This window comes from Meles meles, chromosome 7 (genome assembly GCF_922984935.1).
Source record: "Meles meles chromosome 7, mMelMel3.1 paternal haplotype, whole genome shotgun sequence".
NCBI classification, from domain to species: Eukaryota; Metazoa; Chordata; class Mammalia; order Carnivora; family Mustelidae; genus Meles; species Meles meles.
The window spans coordinates 125,387,907-125,409,692 of record NC_060072.1 but is presented as its reverse complement, the minus strand read 5'-3'; the positions used below and the strand labels follow the sequence as shown (position 1 = coordinate 125,409,692).

Sequence of the window (21,786 nt, the reverse complement as noted above, 5' to 3'; positions counted from 1 at the left end):
GGGGGTGGGGGGGGTAGGTGCTGAGACGGTCTTGGAGCCAAAGGTCGCGCTCGCGATCCTTGAGGAGGCTCGAGGGCGCGCGGGCGGAGGTGAGGGGGCGTCGCTGCGCGGGCTGGAGCGGGGCTCGTGGGCGCGCGGCCCTGTCCCCGCGCTGCGCCGCGGCCGCCAGGTGGCACCACGGCGGGGCCTGGGCGCCGCCCGCGGGCGGGGCGGGAGGCACGAAGGGGTTAAAGAGTTGGCGGTGCCGCCGCCGCGGCTCTTCGGGGAAACCCACCGGGGTGCGCGGAGGAGGGAGCGGCCGTGGGCTGCGGAGCCCGGCGCCGCGCCGGGCGGGGCCGCGGCCAATCGGGCGGCTGGCCCGGCGCGCGCTGAGCCAGGCGACATGGAGGGAGGCGCGGCGCCCGGCCGCCCCTGACGCGCCGCTCCGTCCCGGTGGTCGGCGAGCCCGAGCCGCCCGGGGCCCTGCGGCGCGGAGATGAGCAGGTCCGCGGCGCTCCTCTTCTGCCTGCTGGGCTGCAACGTCTGGAAGGCGGAGACCAAGACGCTGCGGGAGCCCGGCGCCGGAGCCCAAGGTCGGTGCGCGGTGGCGGGGCCGGGGAGGCGCGAGGGCCGGCGGCCGGTGGGCTTTTGTGTCGGCCACGGGCCTGCCGCAGTGGCGGCGGCGGGCGGGGAGGCTCTCGGGCCGCATTGTGTCGGCGAGCTGCCGGAGCCCCAGCCGCAGCCTCAGCCGCCGGGCCTGCAGCCCCCGCGCCTCGCTCCCGAGGGGGCGGCGCCGCGGGGGGACGCCGAGGTGCCCCGGGCAGAGGCTCCGGCGGGGTCCGAGGCCGAGGCCCGAGGGGCGCGCGGGTGGCACCAGCTGTTGCTGCTTCGGGGGACTCGTCTATGTGCCTCCGAAGGTCTTTTCCTTTATGCCGTGACACGGACACGAGACTCCATCTTCTCCTTCGCCCCGGCGAGAGGGGCTGCCCCGGGGTCGCAGCCGTCCGATCCACCCTTGGGGCTTGGGTCCTGGACACCCGAGATCGAAGGCTGAATTCGGGCCTTTTGTTGTGGCGGTGGAGGAGGTGGCCGCCGCCTCTGGAGTGCCCCCAGAGCCCCGGGACCCGAGGTCCGTGGCCGCTGCCCGCCACCAGCCTGCGGCAGTTTGGGAAAGTTTCCGGGTCTTCTCCCCCTCCCTGTCCCACGTCTTTTCCAGGCCTTAGGGGATTTGCTCAGCGCCCCAGGAATCATCCCCAAAAGGGTAGACAAAATTAGAACTGGGAGGCCTTAATCACTTAAAAAAATCATTTCTAGGTTTGTATGTCGCCAGCGCATGCCTTTTGTCTAATCTTTGGCCTCTGCAAATCTGCTTTCCAGACCTGAGAGTAATGGCCATAAGCCTGTCTTTTGTTTTTAAAATAAGAATTTATTTGGAGGGGACCCCCGAAGCTTCCTTTGCACGCGTGTGTGGGGACAAAATTGAGTGCCTCTGTCTTGCCTGTCTTTTCAAAAGGGTGAGCGAGGCCGGGGCAGATGAGCAGCTGCAGTCACCCCAGACACCGCTGCTGGGCCTTACTGGGGCCTCACTGGGCTCCCAAGAGAGTATCCCTACAGCTCTGTAGACCCCCACCCCCGGACTCCTTGCCCATGTCATTTCCTGGCAGAAAGGTGTGAGGCTTGTAAGGTCTACCGTGTGGATGGAATGAACCAGGAGCACCTCATCCAAGCGGACACCATCCTCTTGCACAGATCCTGACTTAGTCCCTTTTCTTCATGCTAACCTCCTTCCCTTGTAGCAAATATTCAAATATTGCCAGGGAGCAGAGAACCCTGGGTGGACTTCCACTCATGATGTTATGACAGGCAAAGAAGGTCCTACCTATCCACGGCTGGGTTCAGTTTGTTACCTACATGTTGAATTAAAGGTTTGCCTATTCGTCCCTTGCTGGATCATTTGCTGGCATCTCTTTCATCATTGTTTTTTTTCTATAGCTGTGATATAATAGGACCGTTATGAACTGTGTATAAATTTAGTAATGTATATTGTGGAAAGGGCGACATTGGCAAGGTACAAAAAGACCCATATGTCTCTTCAGTAGGAAATGAATGTTTAGAACATTAGATCATCGGTGTAGAATTGTAGCCTCTTTCATTAATACCCTACTGCTCTTGGAATCAGCTATTTTAATGAATATGATATTTGTGTTTCAGTGAGGCCATTAATTCCAAAGAACGGGGTGAGTGTTTTGCACTTGAAATAAGAATATATAGAAACATTAAGTTCATGCCCTTATAAAATAGTGGAAGGCATGGCCTCAAATGAAAAAAAAAAAGTCATGAACGAAACCTGCTAGGTTTAAAATGGTTAAAGACCAAACTTTACAGAAGTCTTACTGCTAAAAATCAGATTGCATAACTAAACTGTCAGAAATGGAATATTCTTTGAAGTAGGTGAGAAATGGTCAACCAGTGGGATATTTATACTATGGTTTCGAGTGCCTTAGTATATGGTACGGTTTGAGTGTAAGTAAGACCAAGTGTTTTTGGAATGTTTTTCCCCTAGGGTTACTGCCTTGACTGGGTAGGATTGCTTTTTAAAGTATTGAGCTCAGGAGCTCCACCAGAAGTCACAGTCTCACTATCAGTCATCTAGTTTTTGGGCCAGGACCTTTTTTTTTTTTTTTTTAAAGACTTATTTATTTTAAAGAGAAAGACTGCAGAGCTGGGGGAAAGGGCAGAGGGAGAGGAGAATCTTAAGCAGATTCCCCACTGAGGCCAGGCAGGGCTGTCATAGTCCCCACAAGGGGCTCGATCTCATGACCTAGATATCACTACCTGAGCTGAAATCAAGAGTCAGTCACTTAATCAACTGTGCCATGCAGCCCTGAGCTAGGACCATTTTTAAGAGAGTAGACCGTTTCTCCTTTGAGGTTGGAAGGTCACCTTCCCCCAACTGTTTTCCTCAAACCATCTTGACACTCAACTTGTAACATTGTTTTTAATTCACCTCTTCTCTCCTAGATCCCATACAGGGGGAGGGAAAATGTTACATATGATTTCACTCTGCAGTTGCCCCCCAGGTTGGATCTGTTTTGTATGTAGTTGCTCAGGTAGTGCTGAATGAGTCAAGGATTGAAGACAGCTACTGCACACACTATAGTGCAACATGATGCACTGTTGAGAGGAAAACTTCAGTCTTTACCTTTACTCTCCCTAAAACCTAATTAGTAAGTTTTTCAAAAAATTTTTTTAATTTTTTTTTAAATTAGTAAGTTTTGCTTCTATTGTAGAAATGATTACTTGAATCATGCTTTGAACATGCCTTGTACTCATACCTTATACATCAACAGAGTTTAGAAATGGCTTAGGAAAAACTACTTAGAGACCTGGAACCCACAGATAGATACTGTATACTGTAGCATTACAGTTAGATCCCTGAAACTAAATGACACCGTCTTTATTAAACAAGTCTTTGTCATTGCATCTAAGGAAATGAACATCTGCAGAATTTCTTAGCATTACTTTGCCCTTTATATATTCAAGATAAAATTTAAGATTTGATTTCAGATTCTTTTTCCTGTAGCTGCTTTGACCCAGCAAAGGATTTCATAGGCAACAGTTGTCCAAGTGAAGTTTTGCTTTGCTGATCATAGATTTCAGTTAGCTCTGGAACATCATAACGGGCTTTTATGAAGTGTTTTCCTCTAAGTTTCTCTAAAGCGTTTATCATATCTACTTTTTTTTCTGAGGAAAAAAGCAACTGTTATTCAGAAGTACCAACTAATTTTTACTTTCTTCACCTCTTGGACAACTGTGCATTAAGCTGGCTTCATAGAGGGGCTCTCCTGGAAGCGGCAGTAGGCTGTGCAGATGTGCTCCATAGGGACGTAGTTTTGAAGCCCAACACTGTTGCTACGTGCCAAAAGAAAGGTCAGAGCTAGGTTAAGGACTTCATGCTCAGACTTAAATTGTATGATCTTTAGTTTGCTGCTCATTATCTAATAGTAAGGTATTTTGCAATGATGTGCAAACTTTATGTTCATCTCCAAAAAGCTACAATCTGTCATAACATTTGAGCTGAATGGTTGGCTTTCTTTCTTCTCTTTGAGAGGTCTGTTCTTTGCCAAATTCGAATATCAGTTATTAGAACACCATGATCAGTTGAAAGACCATGCAGCAACGTATGTATCAGGAGGATCATCAGACAAGCATGACTTACGCTGACACTATGTTAAGAACATAACATCTAAATAAAACTCACGTCCTGGGAAACCGTAGCACTTGGACTTGCTGAGGTCACAGGGCTTTATTGTGTACCAGGTGTGGGAACTCTGCAAAAGCCACAGCAGTATCTATGTAGTTTCTTGCAAAGACTTTGAAATGACTTTATGAATGATATTTGTATCGGATTTGTACTTCTCCTAAAACGTTTTGTACTTTACAGCTTATTTGCTTAAAATTCTAGCCAAGAAAAGGAAACTATTGTATAGATTTCTAAACTAATAGCTTGCAAATGAAAGTACTTTTTAAGCTTTACTCAACTCTTCTTTCTAAAGAAATTACTGATATCTCTGTAGATTTAGCTGTACATTTTTATTGTTGAGAAATACTAATTTAGTAATTCTAGTAAATACTACGTGCTAAAAAAAGCACAAGGAAATAAGTTGGACATAACAGACATGTATAATAATACTGAAGGAAAAATTGTTTTAAATATGTTCAGAAATCTAGATGGAAGAATTTGTCATGTGATAACACCTACCTTCTATACTTTTTGTGAAACATGTCTAATGGAAATTATCACATACTTCCATGATGCTTTTATAGTTTTATTGAGTAACAAAGAAATAATTATAAATAAGTCATTTTCATTTGATTTAACTAAATATAATTTAAGGACTTTTAAAGACTTTAGTCCTGGCCAAGCTATTCAGCTCCACTAAACATGGAACTGAATGTATTTTTAAAAACTTTTTTTAAGTTTCTTTACTTTTCTTAGTGATTTCTACACCAGTCTTGGGGCTTGAGCCCACAACTCTGAGCGCAAGAGTCGCATGCTTCCCCAGCTGAGCCAGTCTGGCATTCGGAAATGCATTTTTAAAATTAAGTTTCAGCACTCTAAATAGATCAGTTAATTGTATGAAGTAATTATTTTTAAAGAAATTCTACAGTGTGATCCAATAGTATGCCCTATGTTAAGAAAAGAATTGTTTTCATAAAAGTGCTCCACGTCACTCAGCATCAGGGAAATACAAATCAAAACCACAATGAGATATCACCTCACACCAGTCAGAATGGCTAAAATTAACAAGTCAGGAAATGACAGATTCTGGCGAGGATGTGGAGAAAGGGGAACCCTCCTCCACTGTTGGTGGGAATGCAAGCTGGTGCAACCACTCTGGAAAACAGCATGGAGGTTCCTCAAAATGTTGAAAATAGAACTACCCTATGACCCAGCAATTGCACTACTGGGTATTTACCCTAAAGATACAAACATAGTGATCCGAAGGGGCACGTGTACCCGAATGTTTATAGCAGCAATGTCTACAATAGCCAGACTATGGAAAGAACCTAGATGTCCATCAACAGATGAATGGATAAAGAAGATGTGGTATATATACACAATGGAATACTATGCAGCCATCAAAAGAAATGAAATCTTGCCATTTGCGACGACGTGGATGGAACTAGAGCGTATCATGCTTAGTGAAATAAGTCATTCGGAGAAAGACAACTATCATATGATCTCCCTGATATGAGGACATGGAGAAGCAACATGGGGGGTTAGGGGGATAGGAGAAGAATAAATGAAACAAGATGGGATTGGGAGGGAGACAAACCATAAATGACTCTTAATCTCACAAAACAAACTGGGGGTTGCTGGGGGGAGGTGGGATTGGGAGAGGGGGAGCGGGCTATGGACATTGGGGAGGGGAGGCGAACCATAAGAGACTATGGACTCTGAAAAACAACCTGAGGGTTTTGAAGGGTGAGGGGTGGGAGGTTGGGGCAACCTGAGGGTTTTGAAGGGTCAGGGTTGGGAGGTTGGGGGAACAGGTGGTGGGTAATGGGGAGGGCACGTTTTGCATGGAGCACTGGGTGTTGTGCAAAAAGAATGAATACTGTTACGCTGAAAAAATAAATAAAATGGGGAAAAAAAAAGAATTGTTTTCATAAAATCAGACTTGTAAATAGGCAAAATTTGAGGCAATCCATGACTCTAGAAAGGCTTCATAAAAAGGTCCCCAAGAGTAAACAGTTGAGTCAACATATTTAAGGTGATTCTATCTTCCTCTGGTCAAGCCTCTATTTTATATGATTTATTCACCAGCTCCTCTTCCTCTCGGATTCAAATCAGTGTGCAAACATTTGCTTCTTTTTATTTCTTTCGCTTACCTTTTACAAAACTTACTAATCCACATAGATTCCAGTAATGAAATCTTTTTATGTGGATGACCCCATTTTTTTTCTCTCTTGCCTTGACATGATGTCTTAGCTCTATTCCTTTTTCTCCAACACAATACTAAACCTTTCCCTTTCAGTGCTCTCTGCCTCCAGCTCATCTTTCAACCTCCTCCAACCCAGCACACCCGAAGTCCTCTACTAACTAGTCTCAAAACCAGGATATCTCCTTAGATCCTTTCTCCACCTTCTAGTTCACATGGTTGGTAGTGTTACGGGTGTATTTATATGGCACACTTATGTAGATGTCTTTAGATCAAGATAGATACATTTATGTAACACAGAAGGAACCTTGAGGTCAAGTCTATCCTCCTTGTTCTGGAGACAAGGAAACTCAGGCCCAGAGAATTAAGGTGACCTGAGCTTATGGCACTTTCTTACCACACAGACCCTGTGCAAGGTAGAAGAATGGCCCCTGGAGATGTCCATGTCCCAAACCCTGCAACTCGTGAATATATTAGTTAAATGGCAAGAGGGACTTTGCAGAGCTAAGGAAGGATCTTCAGATGGGACGAGTATTCTAGATTATCCCATGTAGACCCAGTAATCACAAGGAATCTTACAAGAGCGAGGTGGGAAGATCAGAGTCCAAGATGGAGATGTGACCATGGAAGGAGAGGGCCAGTGTGAGAGAGAAAACAAAGATACTTCACTGCTTGCTGTGGGGTTGAGGAAAGGCCATGTTCCAAGGAATGCAGGCAGCCTTTGGAAGCTGGAAAAGGCAAAGAAATGGCTTCTCCCCCAGAGCCTCCAGAAGGAATGCTATGTTGCTGACATCTTCACTGTAGCCCAGTCTTAAGCCACTGAGTGGTGGTATTTGTTATAGTAGCAATAGGAAACGGATACAGATACTGAACCCCAAGGAGTATAAAAAGAAATGGGCACCCAAGCAGTCAGGGTAATGGTATAGTGACGGTGGACCATTTTGGGGAACCAAAGCTACCAAGATAGCATTTGGAGAAGTGCATGGAGTTTTTGCATCTTTTGAACAAAATACTGCCAGATTGGAGCCATGCTGAGGATCCTTGGCAAGTGTGTCAAGGACCTCCCCCACCACTATCACCAAACAACGTTCTCTCCCAGGTGAACTCAGTAGGCTGTGATTTATTCATAAGCAGAACGCATCAGATCTTCTGTGTTTCTTCTAGAGTTGGGATTAGCCACACCTGCAGGGAGAATACAGAACCTCCCAAACTCCTGCCAAAAGCCACTTCGAAAAATCTTTCTTGCTCTTTTTTTTTTTTTTTTTTGAGAAAAAGCGTATATGCATGTGAGTGAGCAGGGGAGGGGCAGAGGGTGAGGGAGAGAGTCTCAAACAGGCTCCACACTGAGTGTGGAGCCTGACATGGGGCTCAATCTCATGACCCCGAGATCATGACTGACCCCAAATCAATAGTCAGTCACTTAGGGGCACCTGGGTGGCTCAGGCCGTTGAGCATCCGACTCTTGGTTTCAGTTCAGGTCATGAGCCCCAAAAGTGTACTTAGGATTCTTTCCCTCTTCCTCTCCTTCCCCCTCTGCCCCTCCCTCTGCTTGCACTTGTGCAAACACACACACACACTCTCTCTCAAATAAATAAATGTTTAAAAAAATATAAAAAAGAGTCAGACATTTAACCAAATAAGTCCAGAAATCTTGGTTGCTTTTTAAACTTTGGTCTAATTTTTGTTGAAACTTATCTCTTGGTAACTAAACAAGGTAAAAGAACCTTGTCATTGAATGTCACCGTAGGCTGCCCCAGTGCCTTTACATAATAAAAGGATGCTGCCCCCGCACTTGGAATGGCTTTCCAGGTGTTGTCTCAGGGGCTCAGCACACCATCTCTTAGACCTGTGCCTCTGGAGGCTGATGAACCCCACCCACTCCGGACCCCAGGCCCCAAGGCAGGCAGAGGGAGCGCTGGGTGAAACACCTGAACAGAGCACCTGTTGGGCGTCCCAGGAAGAGCAAAACCACTTGATCTCCTGCAGTTTCTGTCTTGCTGGGAGCAAAGAGTTAAGCTCAGTGTAGCCCAGAGAGGGGAGCTACATGACATGTGATCTGTTTGAACAAGTCCTAGCAGGGCAGCTGGTGGGGTCTCTGGTGTTTGAGTGCAGAGGTGTGGGATTCAAACCCCAGGGGCTGGGAGAAGAAGAAGGAGAATGAAGTGTCCCGGCTTAAGTCTTCTCCCCAGGAACTGAACTTGAGAACAGAAAGAAGCTTGGTCTTCTCGAGTTCAGGGCTTTGGTCAAAAGGTAAATACAGAATGGAGGAAAGGAGAGAATCACTCAGTTACTGTAAGGCCGAAGAAGACCTTGTCTTCCCGTTAGATCTCCTAAACAGCCATTCACTCATTTCTCCTCACTTTCATGATCACGTATCCCTCGCTCTCGTAAGGTACTTGTTGAAAGCATCCTGTCTTTTTCTCTTCCTGTTTTAATCTGTTCTTTCAGCCTAATTTCTGTCCATGGATCCCTCTTCAAATGCCGTTTTGTTCTGCAGAACAACATTTTAATACTTTCCTGTTGCCTGTCTAAATTACTAAGTCTGGCCTTGACAGCTTTCCTGCCTTTCTCATGTGCCCGCTCCAACCTTTGCACCTGTGCCTCACCAGTTTGAATCATCTTCTCTAGCTGGAACGTTCCATTCGTCACCCCTGGGGGACCACGGTATATCCTCACCTTCCCTTCCCTCCACCTCTGGCTGCGTTCCTGTTGACGCTCTTACAACCCTAAATGCAGAGCACGTACTGTAGGAAGACACACAGAAATATGGGAAGTCCCTCCTAGACAAAAAGGGTGGTGAGAAGGGGAACACCTGATTTTGGGGTAAGCTTGATTAAATCCTTACCCTCTGATGTTTCAGAATCCAGTTACAAGGAAACTGGAAAAATAAATTAAGAAGATATCGCTAAGGGACTTTTTAATGTAATTGGATAAGAGTCTCTTGAGTAAGATGAAACCTAGTAACACTTGTCTGACTAAAAGTCCATCTATAAGTTTGATGTGTATTTCTAGGTACTTTAAGGATTTATCCACAGTGGAACACAGGAAGTTTCACTTTAGAGAGCATAAGCATGAGGACATCACTCAGGGCACCTGTTAGTTATAAATGTGGTTAAGAGATGGCCTCTTGGTGATCAAATAGTTAAACTGTGACAGTGTTGATTGGAAATACTGGTACTGTAGTGATTTCCTATGTCAGGTAAAGCTCTGAATAATAATTACAAAACAATGAGGTAAAACTCATATTACTTAAATTGAATGGGAAGATAAGGTGATTAAATATAAATCTGATATGTTCCACTATTTTGAGCCCTTAATTTTATGTAAAACATATAAACACATACTCAAATGTGGAAACTGGCAAGATCTTTTGGATTTGTGGGAAGTAGCAAGTGGCACAGGGAAACCTGGCTTAGGGAAGGATAACTTTGAAGTGAGTGTTGATTTTATAAAAGATTAGTATCATCATTTTATTTGTTTTGTTTTAAGCTGTACCTCATAGGGACAAAGAAAGGTGAGTTTAATAAGGGAAGTTAATCATTTCCAAGTCAGGTGAGCATTTCATTTGCTTTGACTTACTTTTTTTGAGCTCAGAATTTGAATGGAAAGATTACTGAATTTGTATTGAGGGAAAGATTTCTAATATAAATTTTTTTTCAAGATTTTTACTGTATTTTATTTATATAGAGAGAGCACACAAGCAGGGAGGTGCAGAGGGAGAGGGAGGGAGAGAATCCCAACCAGGCTTCTCGATGACCATGGAGCCGAATGTGGGGCTCAATTTCATGACCCTGCTATCATGACCTGATCAAGAGTTGGACACTCAACTGACTGAGCCACCCAGGCACCCCTTTAATGTAATTTTTAATGTAATTCTGACAAGGCTGAACTAAAGTCACTGAATAAATGTCACTTGAACTAATGTCACTGACTAAAGTCACTGAATACTTTGGTTCAAGCTGTGCTCAGTCCCTAAGGTGAGTCATATTAGTAAGACTTCTGATTTTTGTAAATTATTTTATTCTGTTATTTTTAAAGATTTTATTGATTTACTTGAGAGAGAGAGAGAGAGATCACATTCAAGTAGGGGCAGGGAGAAAAAGAGGGAGAAGCAGCCTCCCCAGTGAGCAGGGAGCCAGAAGTGGGGCTTGATCCCAGGACCCCGAGTTCATGACCTGAGCTGAAGGTAGCATTTAACATGGTGCCCTGGTGCCCCAAGACCTTTTGATTTTAAAACGATAATCAACAGCACAGCGTCAGTGGGTGAGGTGCTCACGCCTCCTTCTTACCATGGTCGTACCTGGGTATGGGAGTGGTGTGTGTCCTTTGCACCCCAGTCCTTTTTGGAGGCTCTAGGAAATAATTTGCTTCCAAACTGATTTAAGTTATAGTTTCAGAATCTAGTCCCTTGCAGATAGAGATTAGGCCGAGGTTCCTCTTTCTTTGCTGGCTGTCAGCCTGGAGCCTTTCTTTGCTCCTTAAGGCCACCTGCATTCTGTCATCTTGGCCCTTCCATGGCTAAGCCAGCAGCAGCACCTGGAGGCCTTTCCACATCTCACCCCTTTTTCATATCTCACCCCTCTCGGACTTCTCCTCCTGCTGCATCTCTCCCGCCCCAGCCAGAGAGACTTCTTTGATTTTAAGATGGCCAGTGTGATTACGTTGAACCCTTCAGATAATCCAGGAAAATCTCCCTATCATAAAGTCTGTAACCTTAATCACCCCTGCAGTACTTTTGCCATTTAACGTGACATATTCGCTGGTTCCGGGGGTGAGGCGGTAGACTTCTTCCAGGGCTTCCTTCTGCCTGCCACAGCCATAATGTGGACAGGGGGTCCATGGGCAGAGAGGATAGGGAACCTGCCGTAGAGGTCAGTGAGAATGGGAAGGCAGACAGCAGAACGTCTTCTTTTGGCAAGTTCCGAGGACTCTGGAAGGTAACTCCTCCACCCTTTGCTGCCCTGAAACCTTGCAAGTCCAACATAGTCTCGTATGCAAGGAGATCCTAGGACAGCTTATGGGATACCAAAGGCTCTGTTTCAAGCAGCCCCGAGTTTTTGTAGTTTGACCCTGAGAACTTGAAAGTGCAATTCATTTCGATCACTGTGATTTAGTGAATTCACTGAATGGTAAGTATTTATGGTACCTGTAACATATTTAATGTTAAATCAGTGTGATCGTGGCAGGCACTCTCTGCTTCATTCACAGAGACCTGAAAAGTACGAATAACGACGAGCTAACATGCACGGGGTACTCATTACCTTTCAGACATGATGCTGTTATGTACCCTGATGGATTATCGTCCTTAATCTTCATGTCACTCCTGTGAGGTGTACATATCAGTCTCATTTCATAGAAAAGTGAGATAGAAGCAAGGAAGTTAAACCATTTGCCCTAAGCCCCACAGTAAGTGGCAGAGTCCCCTGTGTGACACAAGGCAACCTGCCCTGCATCCTTGGACAGTGCTGCCGTCCTAAGAGTTGGCGGATTACATCATAACTTCACACAGTTTTGATCCTACGGCCTTTTACCAGTGTAAATAAGGGCCTCTTAATGGGCCATTTTTATGAAGAAAGACAAATCTACGCCCTTGTGTGGTCCCTGCTTTGCTTTTGAATGATGGAAAGCAACCTTGAATGGTTATTTACTGAACAGCTCCTGAGGGCCAAGCTCTGCACCTCATGTTGTGTGGGGTCCAGATGCGTAGAAGCGATAAGAAGCTCCCACAAGTAACTCCTGAGCTCTTGGGGGAGGTCCTGTCGAGCAGGGTGGGATTTGGGGTTACACCCAGCTGGGCTTGGGGGAATCTTCTGGCTTGTGTTCAGAGCCCATTAGTATTTGGCACACAGTTTACATAACAAGAGAAACTTGTTAGGACCCAACAACTTGGAGAGTTAGCAGAGGGGAAGGATGTGGTTATTTGTAAGACAGTTCTCCAGGTATGTTTGGATCTGTAGAGTGTAATGAGATGGCCTTGTTCTCCTTAGGGCATCAAGCAAGGGCTTTATTCGTTCTGAAGTAAGCGTGAAATACCAGTGTTTATTTGGTATTTGAATTTACTTGCAGAAGTTTAATCTTTTTCACTCTTAAAAAAGAAACCCAAAAAACTGTCTACATTCTTCTTTGCTTATACAATGATCCAGAAAATAAAATTTTAAATGATGCTATTATGGGACTATAACAGATTTTTTTCCAGTTTATTTCATGAAAATGTTCAGCCATGCAAAAGAATGGAAAGAATTTTACAGTGAATACCAATACTCATCACTTAGATTCTATAATCACCATTTTATTGTACTTGCTTTATTATCTATCAGTCCATCCAGTTATGTCTTATGCTTTGATGCATTATAAAGTATGTTTCAAATATCACTGCCCTTTCCTTCAAATACAGCAGCATGCCTATCATTAATTAGTATTCAATATTTGATTTTTTTGAAGGAAAGTTTACACAGAAGGAAATAGACCAGTCTTAAGTGTTGACATCTGAATATACCTGTGCAAATCCAAATCCCATCATGATACAGAATCTTACCATCATTTCAGAAAGTTCCTTCATGTCCCCGCCAATAAATGTTTGCCTCTATCACTTAGGGGTAACCACAGTTCAGATTTTTTCCACCATAGATTCTTTCTTGCCTCTTGTAGACCTTCACGTAAGTGGAATCATACAGTGTGTACACTGGCTTCTTTGTTTGCTGTAACTTGTTTTTTAGATCCATCCATTTGTTGCTTGTAGCAATAGATTGCTGAATAGTATTCCACTGGGTGAATATCTTACAGTTTATCCATTCTCCTGTTGATGGACACACAAGTTATTTCTGGGTTTTGGCTGTTGTAAATATAGTTGCTCCAAACAACTTTATACAGTTGCTCTTTGGGCATTTTTTCACTGCTCTTGCGAAAAAAATAGAATTGGGTTATAGGTAGGTGAATGTTTCTAGTTTCACAAGAAACTGCTAGACCTTTTTCCAAATTGGTTGTATTTTTCTATACTCCCACAAAAAACATGTAGGAATTTCTGTTATTCCACATTCTAACCATCGTTCGGTGGTGTTAGTTCCTTAATTTTAGCCATTTTGGTGGGTAGATTTGTACGTAGTAGATAGATAGAGTGATAGATGAACAACCCAGTGCATACATTTCATTTTCCAGCTGTAATGGGCTTTCAGTTTTGAAGACTGTTCAAGCACTTTTAAAAAAATCAAAATTGAGGGGTGCGGCTGGGTGGCTCAGTGGGTTAAAGCCTCTGCCTTCGGCTCAGGTCATGATCCCAGGATCCTGGGATTGAGCCCCGCATCAGGCTCTCTGCCCCACAGGGAGCCTGCTTCCCTTCCTCTCTCTCTGCCTGCCTCTCTGCCTACTTGTGATCTCTGTCTGTCAAGTAAAATAAATAAATCTTTAAAAAAATAAATCAAAATTGAGGTTTCACCATTATGTTTATGTTCAACAATGTTTTTACTCAGACTTTTATTTTTCTTTGATAATTTATTCAGGTCTGTCACATGACTGGATCATCCCCTCACCGAACATCCCATCTGATCATGAGAACCACTTGATCCCATCACCTGCCAGATGAGCTGTGGTCCATGCATGTGGGGTGTGTGTGTGTGTGTGTGTGTGTGTGTGTGTGTGTGTGTCATGGTAGAGAAGGAATAAGGAAGAAAAAGAAAAAGTAACCCTTCCAGAGTCTAATATTTGCATACTGCTGATGTTATGTAGGTTACATGGATACATGGGACTAGAGGTGTCAAGTTTTGAAGCTTGTTCTCTTTATTTTTTTATTTAAGAATTGATTGATTGATTGATTGATTGGAGAGGGAAAGAGAGAGAGAGAGAGTGTGTGCACCAAGGGAGGAGCAGAGGGAGAGAGACAAGCTTACTCTACACTGAGCACGCAGATCATGACCTGAGCCAAAATCAAGAGTCAGACAGATGCTTCACTAACTGAGCCACCCAGGCGACTGGATGCTTGTTCTCTTTAAAGGAAACCTAAGGGTTACATGTTAGTTGCAAGGTGTAAGAATTGATACACTCAAGCAAGTGCCAGGAACTGTTAATGACCAGGCAGCTTCTAGAAATTACCGGGGACTCTTCATTAACCCTTTTGAGTTAATAGTTTATTCCGTCAATCCCTCAAAGTATTCTAGTAGCCTCTTTTTAAAAAAGTTAAGATAGTAAATTCTAAACATCGATTCATGGAAGTCAGAAACTTTGAATCAGAGTTGAGCATACCAAGAGATCTACTGGAAAAAATGGAATTCCTTGACATTTAAAAAAACTCTCCTAACAATTGGTATATCCTTTGGAAATTGAGACAAGCTATGGTTGTTTCCTTATTTCCCTTGCTTGTGCCATTAACCTATGAGATGCACATTAGACGTTTCAAATGCACATGCCTGCTCACGTGCAGATTTTGTGGGATCAGGCTGTGCCCACAGATCCATGTCTGGAATTAGGGAAGAAGTGGGTGCTTAAGTCAGGTCCTCTAGTTTTCAGTTCAATTTCTTCCCCCATGTGGCCTCTCCTAACTTTTACTCTGTTTCTGAGCTGCCTGCATTTTAGAAACTGTATCCACGCAAAGAACAGTGACACCCGTGCACAGTTTCCCTGCTGTGTGTACTGTTGCCGTGTTAGTGCAGGTACTTTCCCCAAGCCCTTTGTCTTTGGATTTCTACCCAGACAGAATTAGTGGCATTAATTGGCCTTCTGTTTAAAGTGGAGATTTCATAAAAGGAGAAGGTTGGTTTTTTTTTTTCCCCAAACTTGAGAACATTTTCTTGCTTCTATACTCATGAGATTCGTTTGTTCCCTCTGATTCCTGAATGTGGAACCTCAGAGCCCTACAATTATTCAGTCTTTAATGTGATAGAAAATCATTCTCTGGCAACTTCTGGCCCTGCTATTACCATGTCTATGTTTCTGATATTAAGGAAATCTGTGGTTATTCCAAGTTAGGAAAACAGAATAGCATTAGAAAAATGCAAGTCTCTTACAGCAGATAACCTAATACAGAAGGGCAGAGTCTACTTCTTCGGGATGGCATAAAGGAAGTTACTTCTGTTTAATGTCATTTGATTATTAAAATAGCCCCCTCTAATGGGAGGTTGGAGGTAAGTGGCTTTTAGATGTTCCCATTCGAGCAAGGTTTTTCCATTTTTGCTCGGTTGATTGATCTCTTTCTTTGTTACCTACCATCTGCTGTCCATGTTTTTGAATGTGCGATAAAGCATATGGGAAAGGAATAGAAAAGTTAATGCATTCAACTGGTGAGGGTGGAGGACACGGTGCCTGCAGTCTGGTCAAGTTTACAGCCCATCTGCTGGAGCACGGGGAGCCCTTTTAAAATGTAGCTTTGCTCTCCAGGCTCTGTGTGCAGAGCCCCCTCAGTCCACAGCTTGTCCAAATGTGACGAGTATGGCTGCCGCAAAATTAAGTCTCTCCTTCCTAAACTATTTCACTTGGCGCACAAGGCATATGCTCAGTGCACGGTTTTGTGGGCACGTTTTTACCTTTACTATAAACTTAAAGACCGCCTAGTGAAATTAAACTTAGAGAGCGACCCTTTTATTTAGCTCACTCACCTCTTGGCAGCACAGACGGTTAAAATGGCTTTTCATGCACACTTTATATTTTGATTCTTTTGTGCTGTAACAGGTTTTTAGTTAGAGATCAAATTGATAAAAGATTCCTATTGTGCACTTTCTCTGCTACTGTTTGAAATAGTTTTTTTTTTTTTTCAAAACATCTTGAACCTCATTTGCCTTTTCAAATTTAAAAATAAAATCATTGCCTGTAATGATGTTTCTTTCAGTGTCTTGATGGAAATCTATTAGATGTTGCATTAAATATTAAACTTAGGCATTCTAGATCAATACATGTTAAAGTACTACATAAATGCTAAGTAAACAAGAGAAAGGAGTTACTAGCTTTCAGACCGGGATATTTTTTAGGTTCATTAATTAGGTAACATTTTGTTAATTAGATGGGGCTATTCCCTACTCATATTTTCCCATTTCTAAATTCAGAATCCTTATGGAGACATTTACATAAGACAAGGGCCTGGCAGCATTTCAAGTTGGATACTTCTTAACCTTCTTTTCCTTTTTGCTGCTTCACGGCTGATGAGCCATTCTTTATCCACCCATCCATCTATCTGTCCACCCACCTATCTGCCCTCCAGCCATCCTTTCATTCATCCCTCCTCCCATCCATCCATCCATCCATCCATCTACCCATGCATCCATCCACCCATGCATCATCCACCGATCCACCCTCCATCCATCCATCCAGCCACCCTCCATCCAGCCAGCCAGCCAGCCAGCCACCCTCCAGCCATCTAGCCAGCCATCCACCCATCTATCCCTCTATGCATCCATCCATCCACCCTCTGGCCAGCCAGTCATATACATAACAAAGAGTCTCTACTTTCCTTACCTTTCACCACTGAAATGTTGATAATAATCATCTCTTAAATTATACATTTTCAAGTGCTTTCAGGTCTGCTACCTGTTTTACTCCTCCCTCATGATCCTGAAAGGTATTCAGGAAAGAGATTATTCCTTGTTATACGTGGGGGAGAGGAGAGTGTGATTTGAAGTCACGTGTTGGTACAGCATGAAGATGGTAATCCCACATACATGCCCTCATCTCTCAGAATGTCTTTCTTGGTTGCTTTAGATACTCACACTCACTATTTCCTTTGTTCTTTCTGTGCATGGTGTTCTCCAGTCTGAAGTACCCCCTTCCTGGGCAGCAGTGATACTAACCCACCAAGCATAGCCCCCATGTTTATAACGAAAACAGGCATTATCAGTCACTTCTTACAGCTCCGTGCTCTAGGGATCCAAAGATAATTAAGACCCAGCCCTGCTTTTCAGGAACTCAAGCACCCATGGGAGAAACACAGATAAACAAAAAGCACTGTGGGTTGGAGCAAAGCATCTAGGGGTGAAGAGGAGGGAATAACTAACTGGGCAGTCGGGGAGGCTTCCCAGGGAAGTGGCTTGTGAGCTGGCTTTTAAGGCTAAGAATCACGTGGTGGAGTGGAAGAAGGCACTCCCCAGGGCACACCACCGTCCATATGAATTGTAGCTTTTTTGTTGTTTATAAAGCATTTGAAAAAGAGCTCTCCCCCCCCCACCCCCCACAGATAATCAGTGGAGTGGCTGAGTTTGCTAATAAACTCAGGTCTCATACTTACTGCAGGGGCATAATGAGTCGCGGATGTTATTCTAAGTCTGGGAACCAGTTGCCCTGTCTCATCTATCTTCCTCGCCCAGGTTATTACACATCCCTTTTTCCCCTTGATCCCAGTTGGTTGGTTAATCTTCAACCAGTTATTCCAGCATCAAAGGATCTGGTTTTGCCAGCATTACTTGCCTAAACTCTAGCCTGTGCTAATCTCATGGGATTTATTGAGGACACAATTAGTTGTCCTTGTTACTGATCTGTCACTTTCTTTTCTCACTCTTGGCCTGCTTTCAGTGGAGTTAGTGGGAAGTATCCATACCACAGCAGCCGAAGGGGTGCAGAAAGTTCAACCTTTTCAAAGTCGAGGTTAGCAGCAGAAGACTTTGAAGGTTATTGAAAATCGCCACTTCACCCTGATGTTACTTAGTTTCCATAGGGTTATTAACTGTGCACTGCTTATCTTTCCATGTGCGAAAAGTGTGCAAAATAAGGAAGCTGCTGCTAATTATTTAGTGATGGGGTGGGAATGGTCTAGTGCCTAGTGATGAGCCCTCCAGTGGTCCTCATGGACACCGTGGCAGAGGCAACTCAAGTGTGGGCAGAGGCTGCTTGGCAATCAGGAATGGCCGGGAGATTCACTGAATTCTCTTGCTTTTGCAAGAATTGAAAGAGAAGGGGTAGAGTGTGGTCGGGAGAACCTGTGGTTTGAGCACTACTCACTTACTCACTCGCTCACTCACGGATCCTTATTATACCCGTCCTGGTATTTGTCAGGTAGTACAAAATAGACTAGCGATCCCCACTCTTCCAGTTTACAGGTTAGTGGATGTGGCTAACTCTTCAGTTTGTGGTGCTGCCGTTTCAGATGGAAATGTGTACTTAGGCCTGTTGTAGAGCACCTGTGTTTGGCCTGGACCATGTGCATACGAGCTTGTTCTGTGCTCTATACTGCACCAGCCCTGCCTCCCTAATTACATAGCATTTTTCTAGGTAATGCTCTAAGTGACATCCTGGCTTGCTGTGTAACACTGGTTTGCTTATAAGCCAATTGTAATTATCATAGAAAAAAAGAGGAGAGAAAAGGAAAAATTACACAATCATATCTAAAATTGGACTTGAGAAATAGTTTCCATTCCTCCTACCATATTACTGTACATAATTTAAAGTTGACATTGCTCTGGATGGTATCATGAAGTTCCAAACCACTTTGAAAAATTAAGGCTAATGGACAAAGAAAAGGAAAAATAGCTCTGTTACTTAGAACAAAGTTTAAATAAAACTGAAAAACATTGTAAAATGAAATATAATGTAATGAAAGTCATACTCGGTAACTTTCTGAGGTTTCTTGCTTGATCTCCACATTCCCGGTGGGTCTGGGGTGCAAATATGGAAAGCCAGCCAATCTTGCCCTTCTAACTACCGCTTTCTGGACTTCGAAGTGGATATAAATCACTTGCTGATCTTGTTAAATGCTGATTCTGGGTCCGTGGGTCTGAGGGGACCCTTCAGATGCTTGAACTCTTACCGTGCTGCTGGCCGCCGGACCACACTTGAGCTACTGAGTGTTCAATGCACACCCTTTCCTAATATTTAAAGACAGACGGAGGCAGACCCGTTGAATCTGGCTATTTCTTCCTTAGATTTTTAACTTCATGTTTAAGAAAGCTACTTAGAAGATTTATTCTCACCTTATTCAAAACCTAGCTTCAAGAGAGATAGGTAATTTAGTATATTTAAGTGTTGTGGTAGAAATGACTTGCAAGTGATTGCACATCTTTTTGGGGTGAGAATTCCCACTTGGTTGCTTCATTCTTATAATTAAAATATTCATCTATTATGTACTTTCTATGTGCATGACAAAAACTATAGCTCTTAGTGACTTTTGGTTTGGGGATATTTGATCTGCCTGTCACCAGGTAGAGGTGGGCTACCTCTAGTCATGCTGCATGGGTTTTTGACCCAATAGAAACTATTTCAGGGGAGCAGCAGAAATACGGATACTGTCCTGGTTCTAGTCTGTACTTGATATTGCACTTTTCATACTTTCTTTTTAAGTGGAGTGCGGCTGTTACAAACTGTAAATAGAGCCTGTCCATTTTTATCGGTTTTATGTTAGTATAATTTTTAGTTTTGGGCAGATGGCATCTTGAAGACGTCATTTATTGCCTGCTGTTTGGGCTTGTTTAAATAAATAATAGTTGACTCTTGTTACTTGCATGTAGAGGCCTTGATTTTTTCCCCATTTTTTTTTTTTTAAAGGCGTAGTCCATGACTTAGACCTGTGAGTTGCTGTCTTCAAAAGACGTGGCTTTTGCCGGGCTCCCTGGCGGCAGCAGGCCTGCACCCTCCCAGGCTCCTTTGGCTGGCCCATCCTGCTGTGGAAGGCAGTGCAGGGTCTGCTGAGGCAATGGAATTCCTAAGTGGCCTTTTTGTAATTTATCTCCCCGGAGATTCTTGGCTGCCGGCAGAGTCCCAGAAGGCCTTGGGGGAGGCCGGTAAAATGATGGTCTGTGTGAGCGCTTGTCTTTCTAGATCATGGGGTTTTTATTTCTGTTTTGTGTTTTTGAATGAGTGAGGTAGAGTTGAGTGCCTGAGCCCCCTTCTTGAACTGTTCATTTCCTTGCCTCCAGAAACAGTACCACTTGCCAGGTAAGAGCCAGCGTGCTCAGGAGCAAGCCTGAGACCCAGCCGCGCCCAGTGTGTTTGTACTGCAGGGAATCAGGTTCCTGGAGGGGGTAGGAGGGAGAGGTAGAGAAGAGACACCCCTAGCCCAGGCACATGGCATTCCAGCTTTCATTCCGGAGCGGGTGGTCAGCATGCCCCAGCCCTGGCCCCCTCTTGTATCTTCTGCAGATCTGGAGGTCTCTCCCATTGTAAGGGCAGACCTGGGAAGGCCCCCACTGGCCCCACTGCAGGCTCCAGAGCCCCCTCACCTCTTTATTCTTTCACTGCACTGCCAGAAAGGGGCTGTCTGCACTCAGTCTCTCCACTTGCTCACCCCAGACTCACCCCGTAACCCTCCGTTGTCCATCCCCGTCCCTACCACTCAACAGTAATGCCTTTTGCCGAAGCCCAAGCTCAGTCCGCTCTCCTCTGACACCAGTACTAACGTCTCCGTGATGTGCTGTCCCCACTCTCATGGCAGGATCGCCTCCCGGCTTCTCTCCTGCTAGGGCTGCTCTTTCTTAGTCCCCTTCGGGTCCCTCCTTTCCCCCGCTTCCCCTTAAGAAAAAGCTGTGACCTAGGGTTCCGTCCCTGAACCCCGCAGAGCATCCGCTCTACAGTGGGGCCTCAGTTTCCAGCTTTCATCAGATGTACCCCCGGACCCTCCCCCCACCCACACACCACCTGGGTCCTAGTTGTGGGGTGTCTCCATTCAGAGGAGTCCAGCATGCTCGGCGGAGTGCTTTGGCCTGACTGACACATCTTCACTCTTCTGGAGCATCAGGCGTCCTCCCCTTCAGGAGCCGTCTCTGGTTTCCCCTTCCTCCCCAGCTCTGTATGCAAACCATTGCTATTTATTCAACAAATATTTACGGAATGCTTCAGTATTCTGGGCACTGTTCTAGATGCTGAGGGCATGTCAGAAGACTCTTGCCGCCCTGCGTGGAGCCGCTGTGCATACACGGCCATCATCCGCCTGTCTCTCCTTGAGGCCACAACTGCCTCTCCTCATCTGGTCCTCGGTCTGTGTTTGCTGAAAGAGCAAATCCGGTTACGCTCATTTTCTTCTCCCCTCTTTCCACTGTGTCTTTCCTCCATCTCGCTCAGGAGCAAAAACAGGAAATAGAACTTCATAATTACAAGATTAGCCAGATAAAATTTCATCACTGTTTCTGGTTTCTATATGCAGTTTGTTGAACTTTCGTGTGTGAGTGTGGTACGGAGGGTGAGCTGAATGCTGCCTTTGTTTGATACATTTGCTCAGCTGCAGCCAACAACAAAAGTTTCTCTTCTGTTGTGTCCTTTGTTCAGAGCTAAAGAACTCTGTTCTTTGAAAAGTCACTGAGAGAGGGAGACATTCAGCTTATATCTTATTCTAGATAGCCCCTATGCCTGTGACTACCAAAGCATTTTGGTGGGGAACAAACAGAGTGTTTTCAAATGTTTGTATCTTATAATACCATCATCCCTTTCTCCCAAAACAAAGTGACACAAAGCAAGAAAG

The 21,786-nt window shown here is 44.5% G+C and overlaps 1 protein-coding gene across 1 annotated transcript in view; it reads left to right on the top strand.

Annotated features, from left to right (window-relative positions):
• The first annotated feature begins 263 nt into the window (after positions 1 to 263).
• FAM171A1 (family with sequence similarity 171 member A1) overlaps positions 264 to 21,786 on the top strand; it is a 130,202-nt gene continuing 108,679 nt past the window's right edge. Inside the window, exon 1 of the mRNA XM_046013666.1 lies at positions 264 to 572. Within this exon, the coding sequence (XP_045869622.1) occupies positions 476 to 572 (97 nt within the window). The 5' untranslated portion in view covers positions 264 to 475. The remainder of the gene's footprint in view (positions 573 to 21,786) is intronic.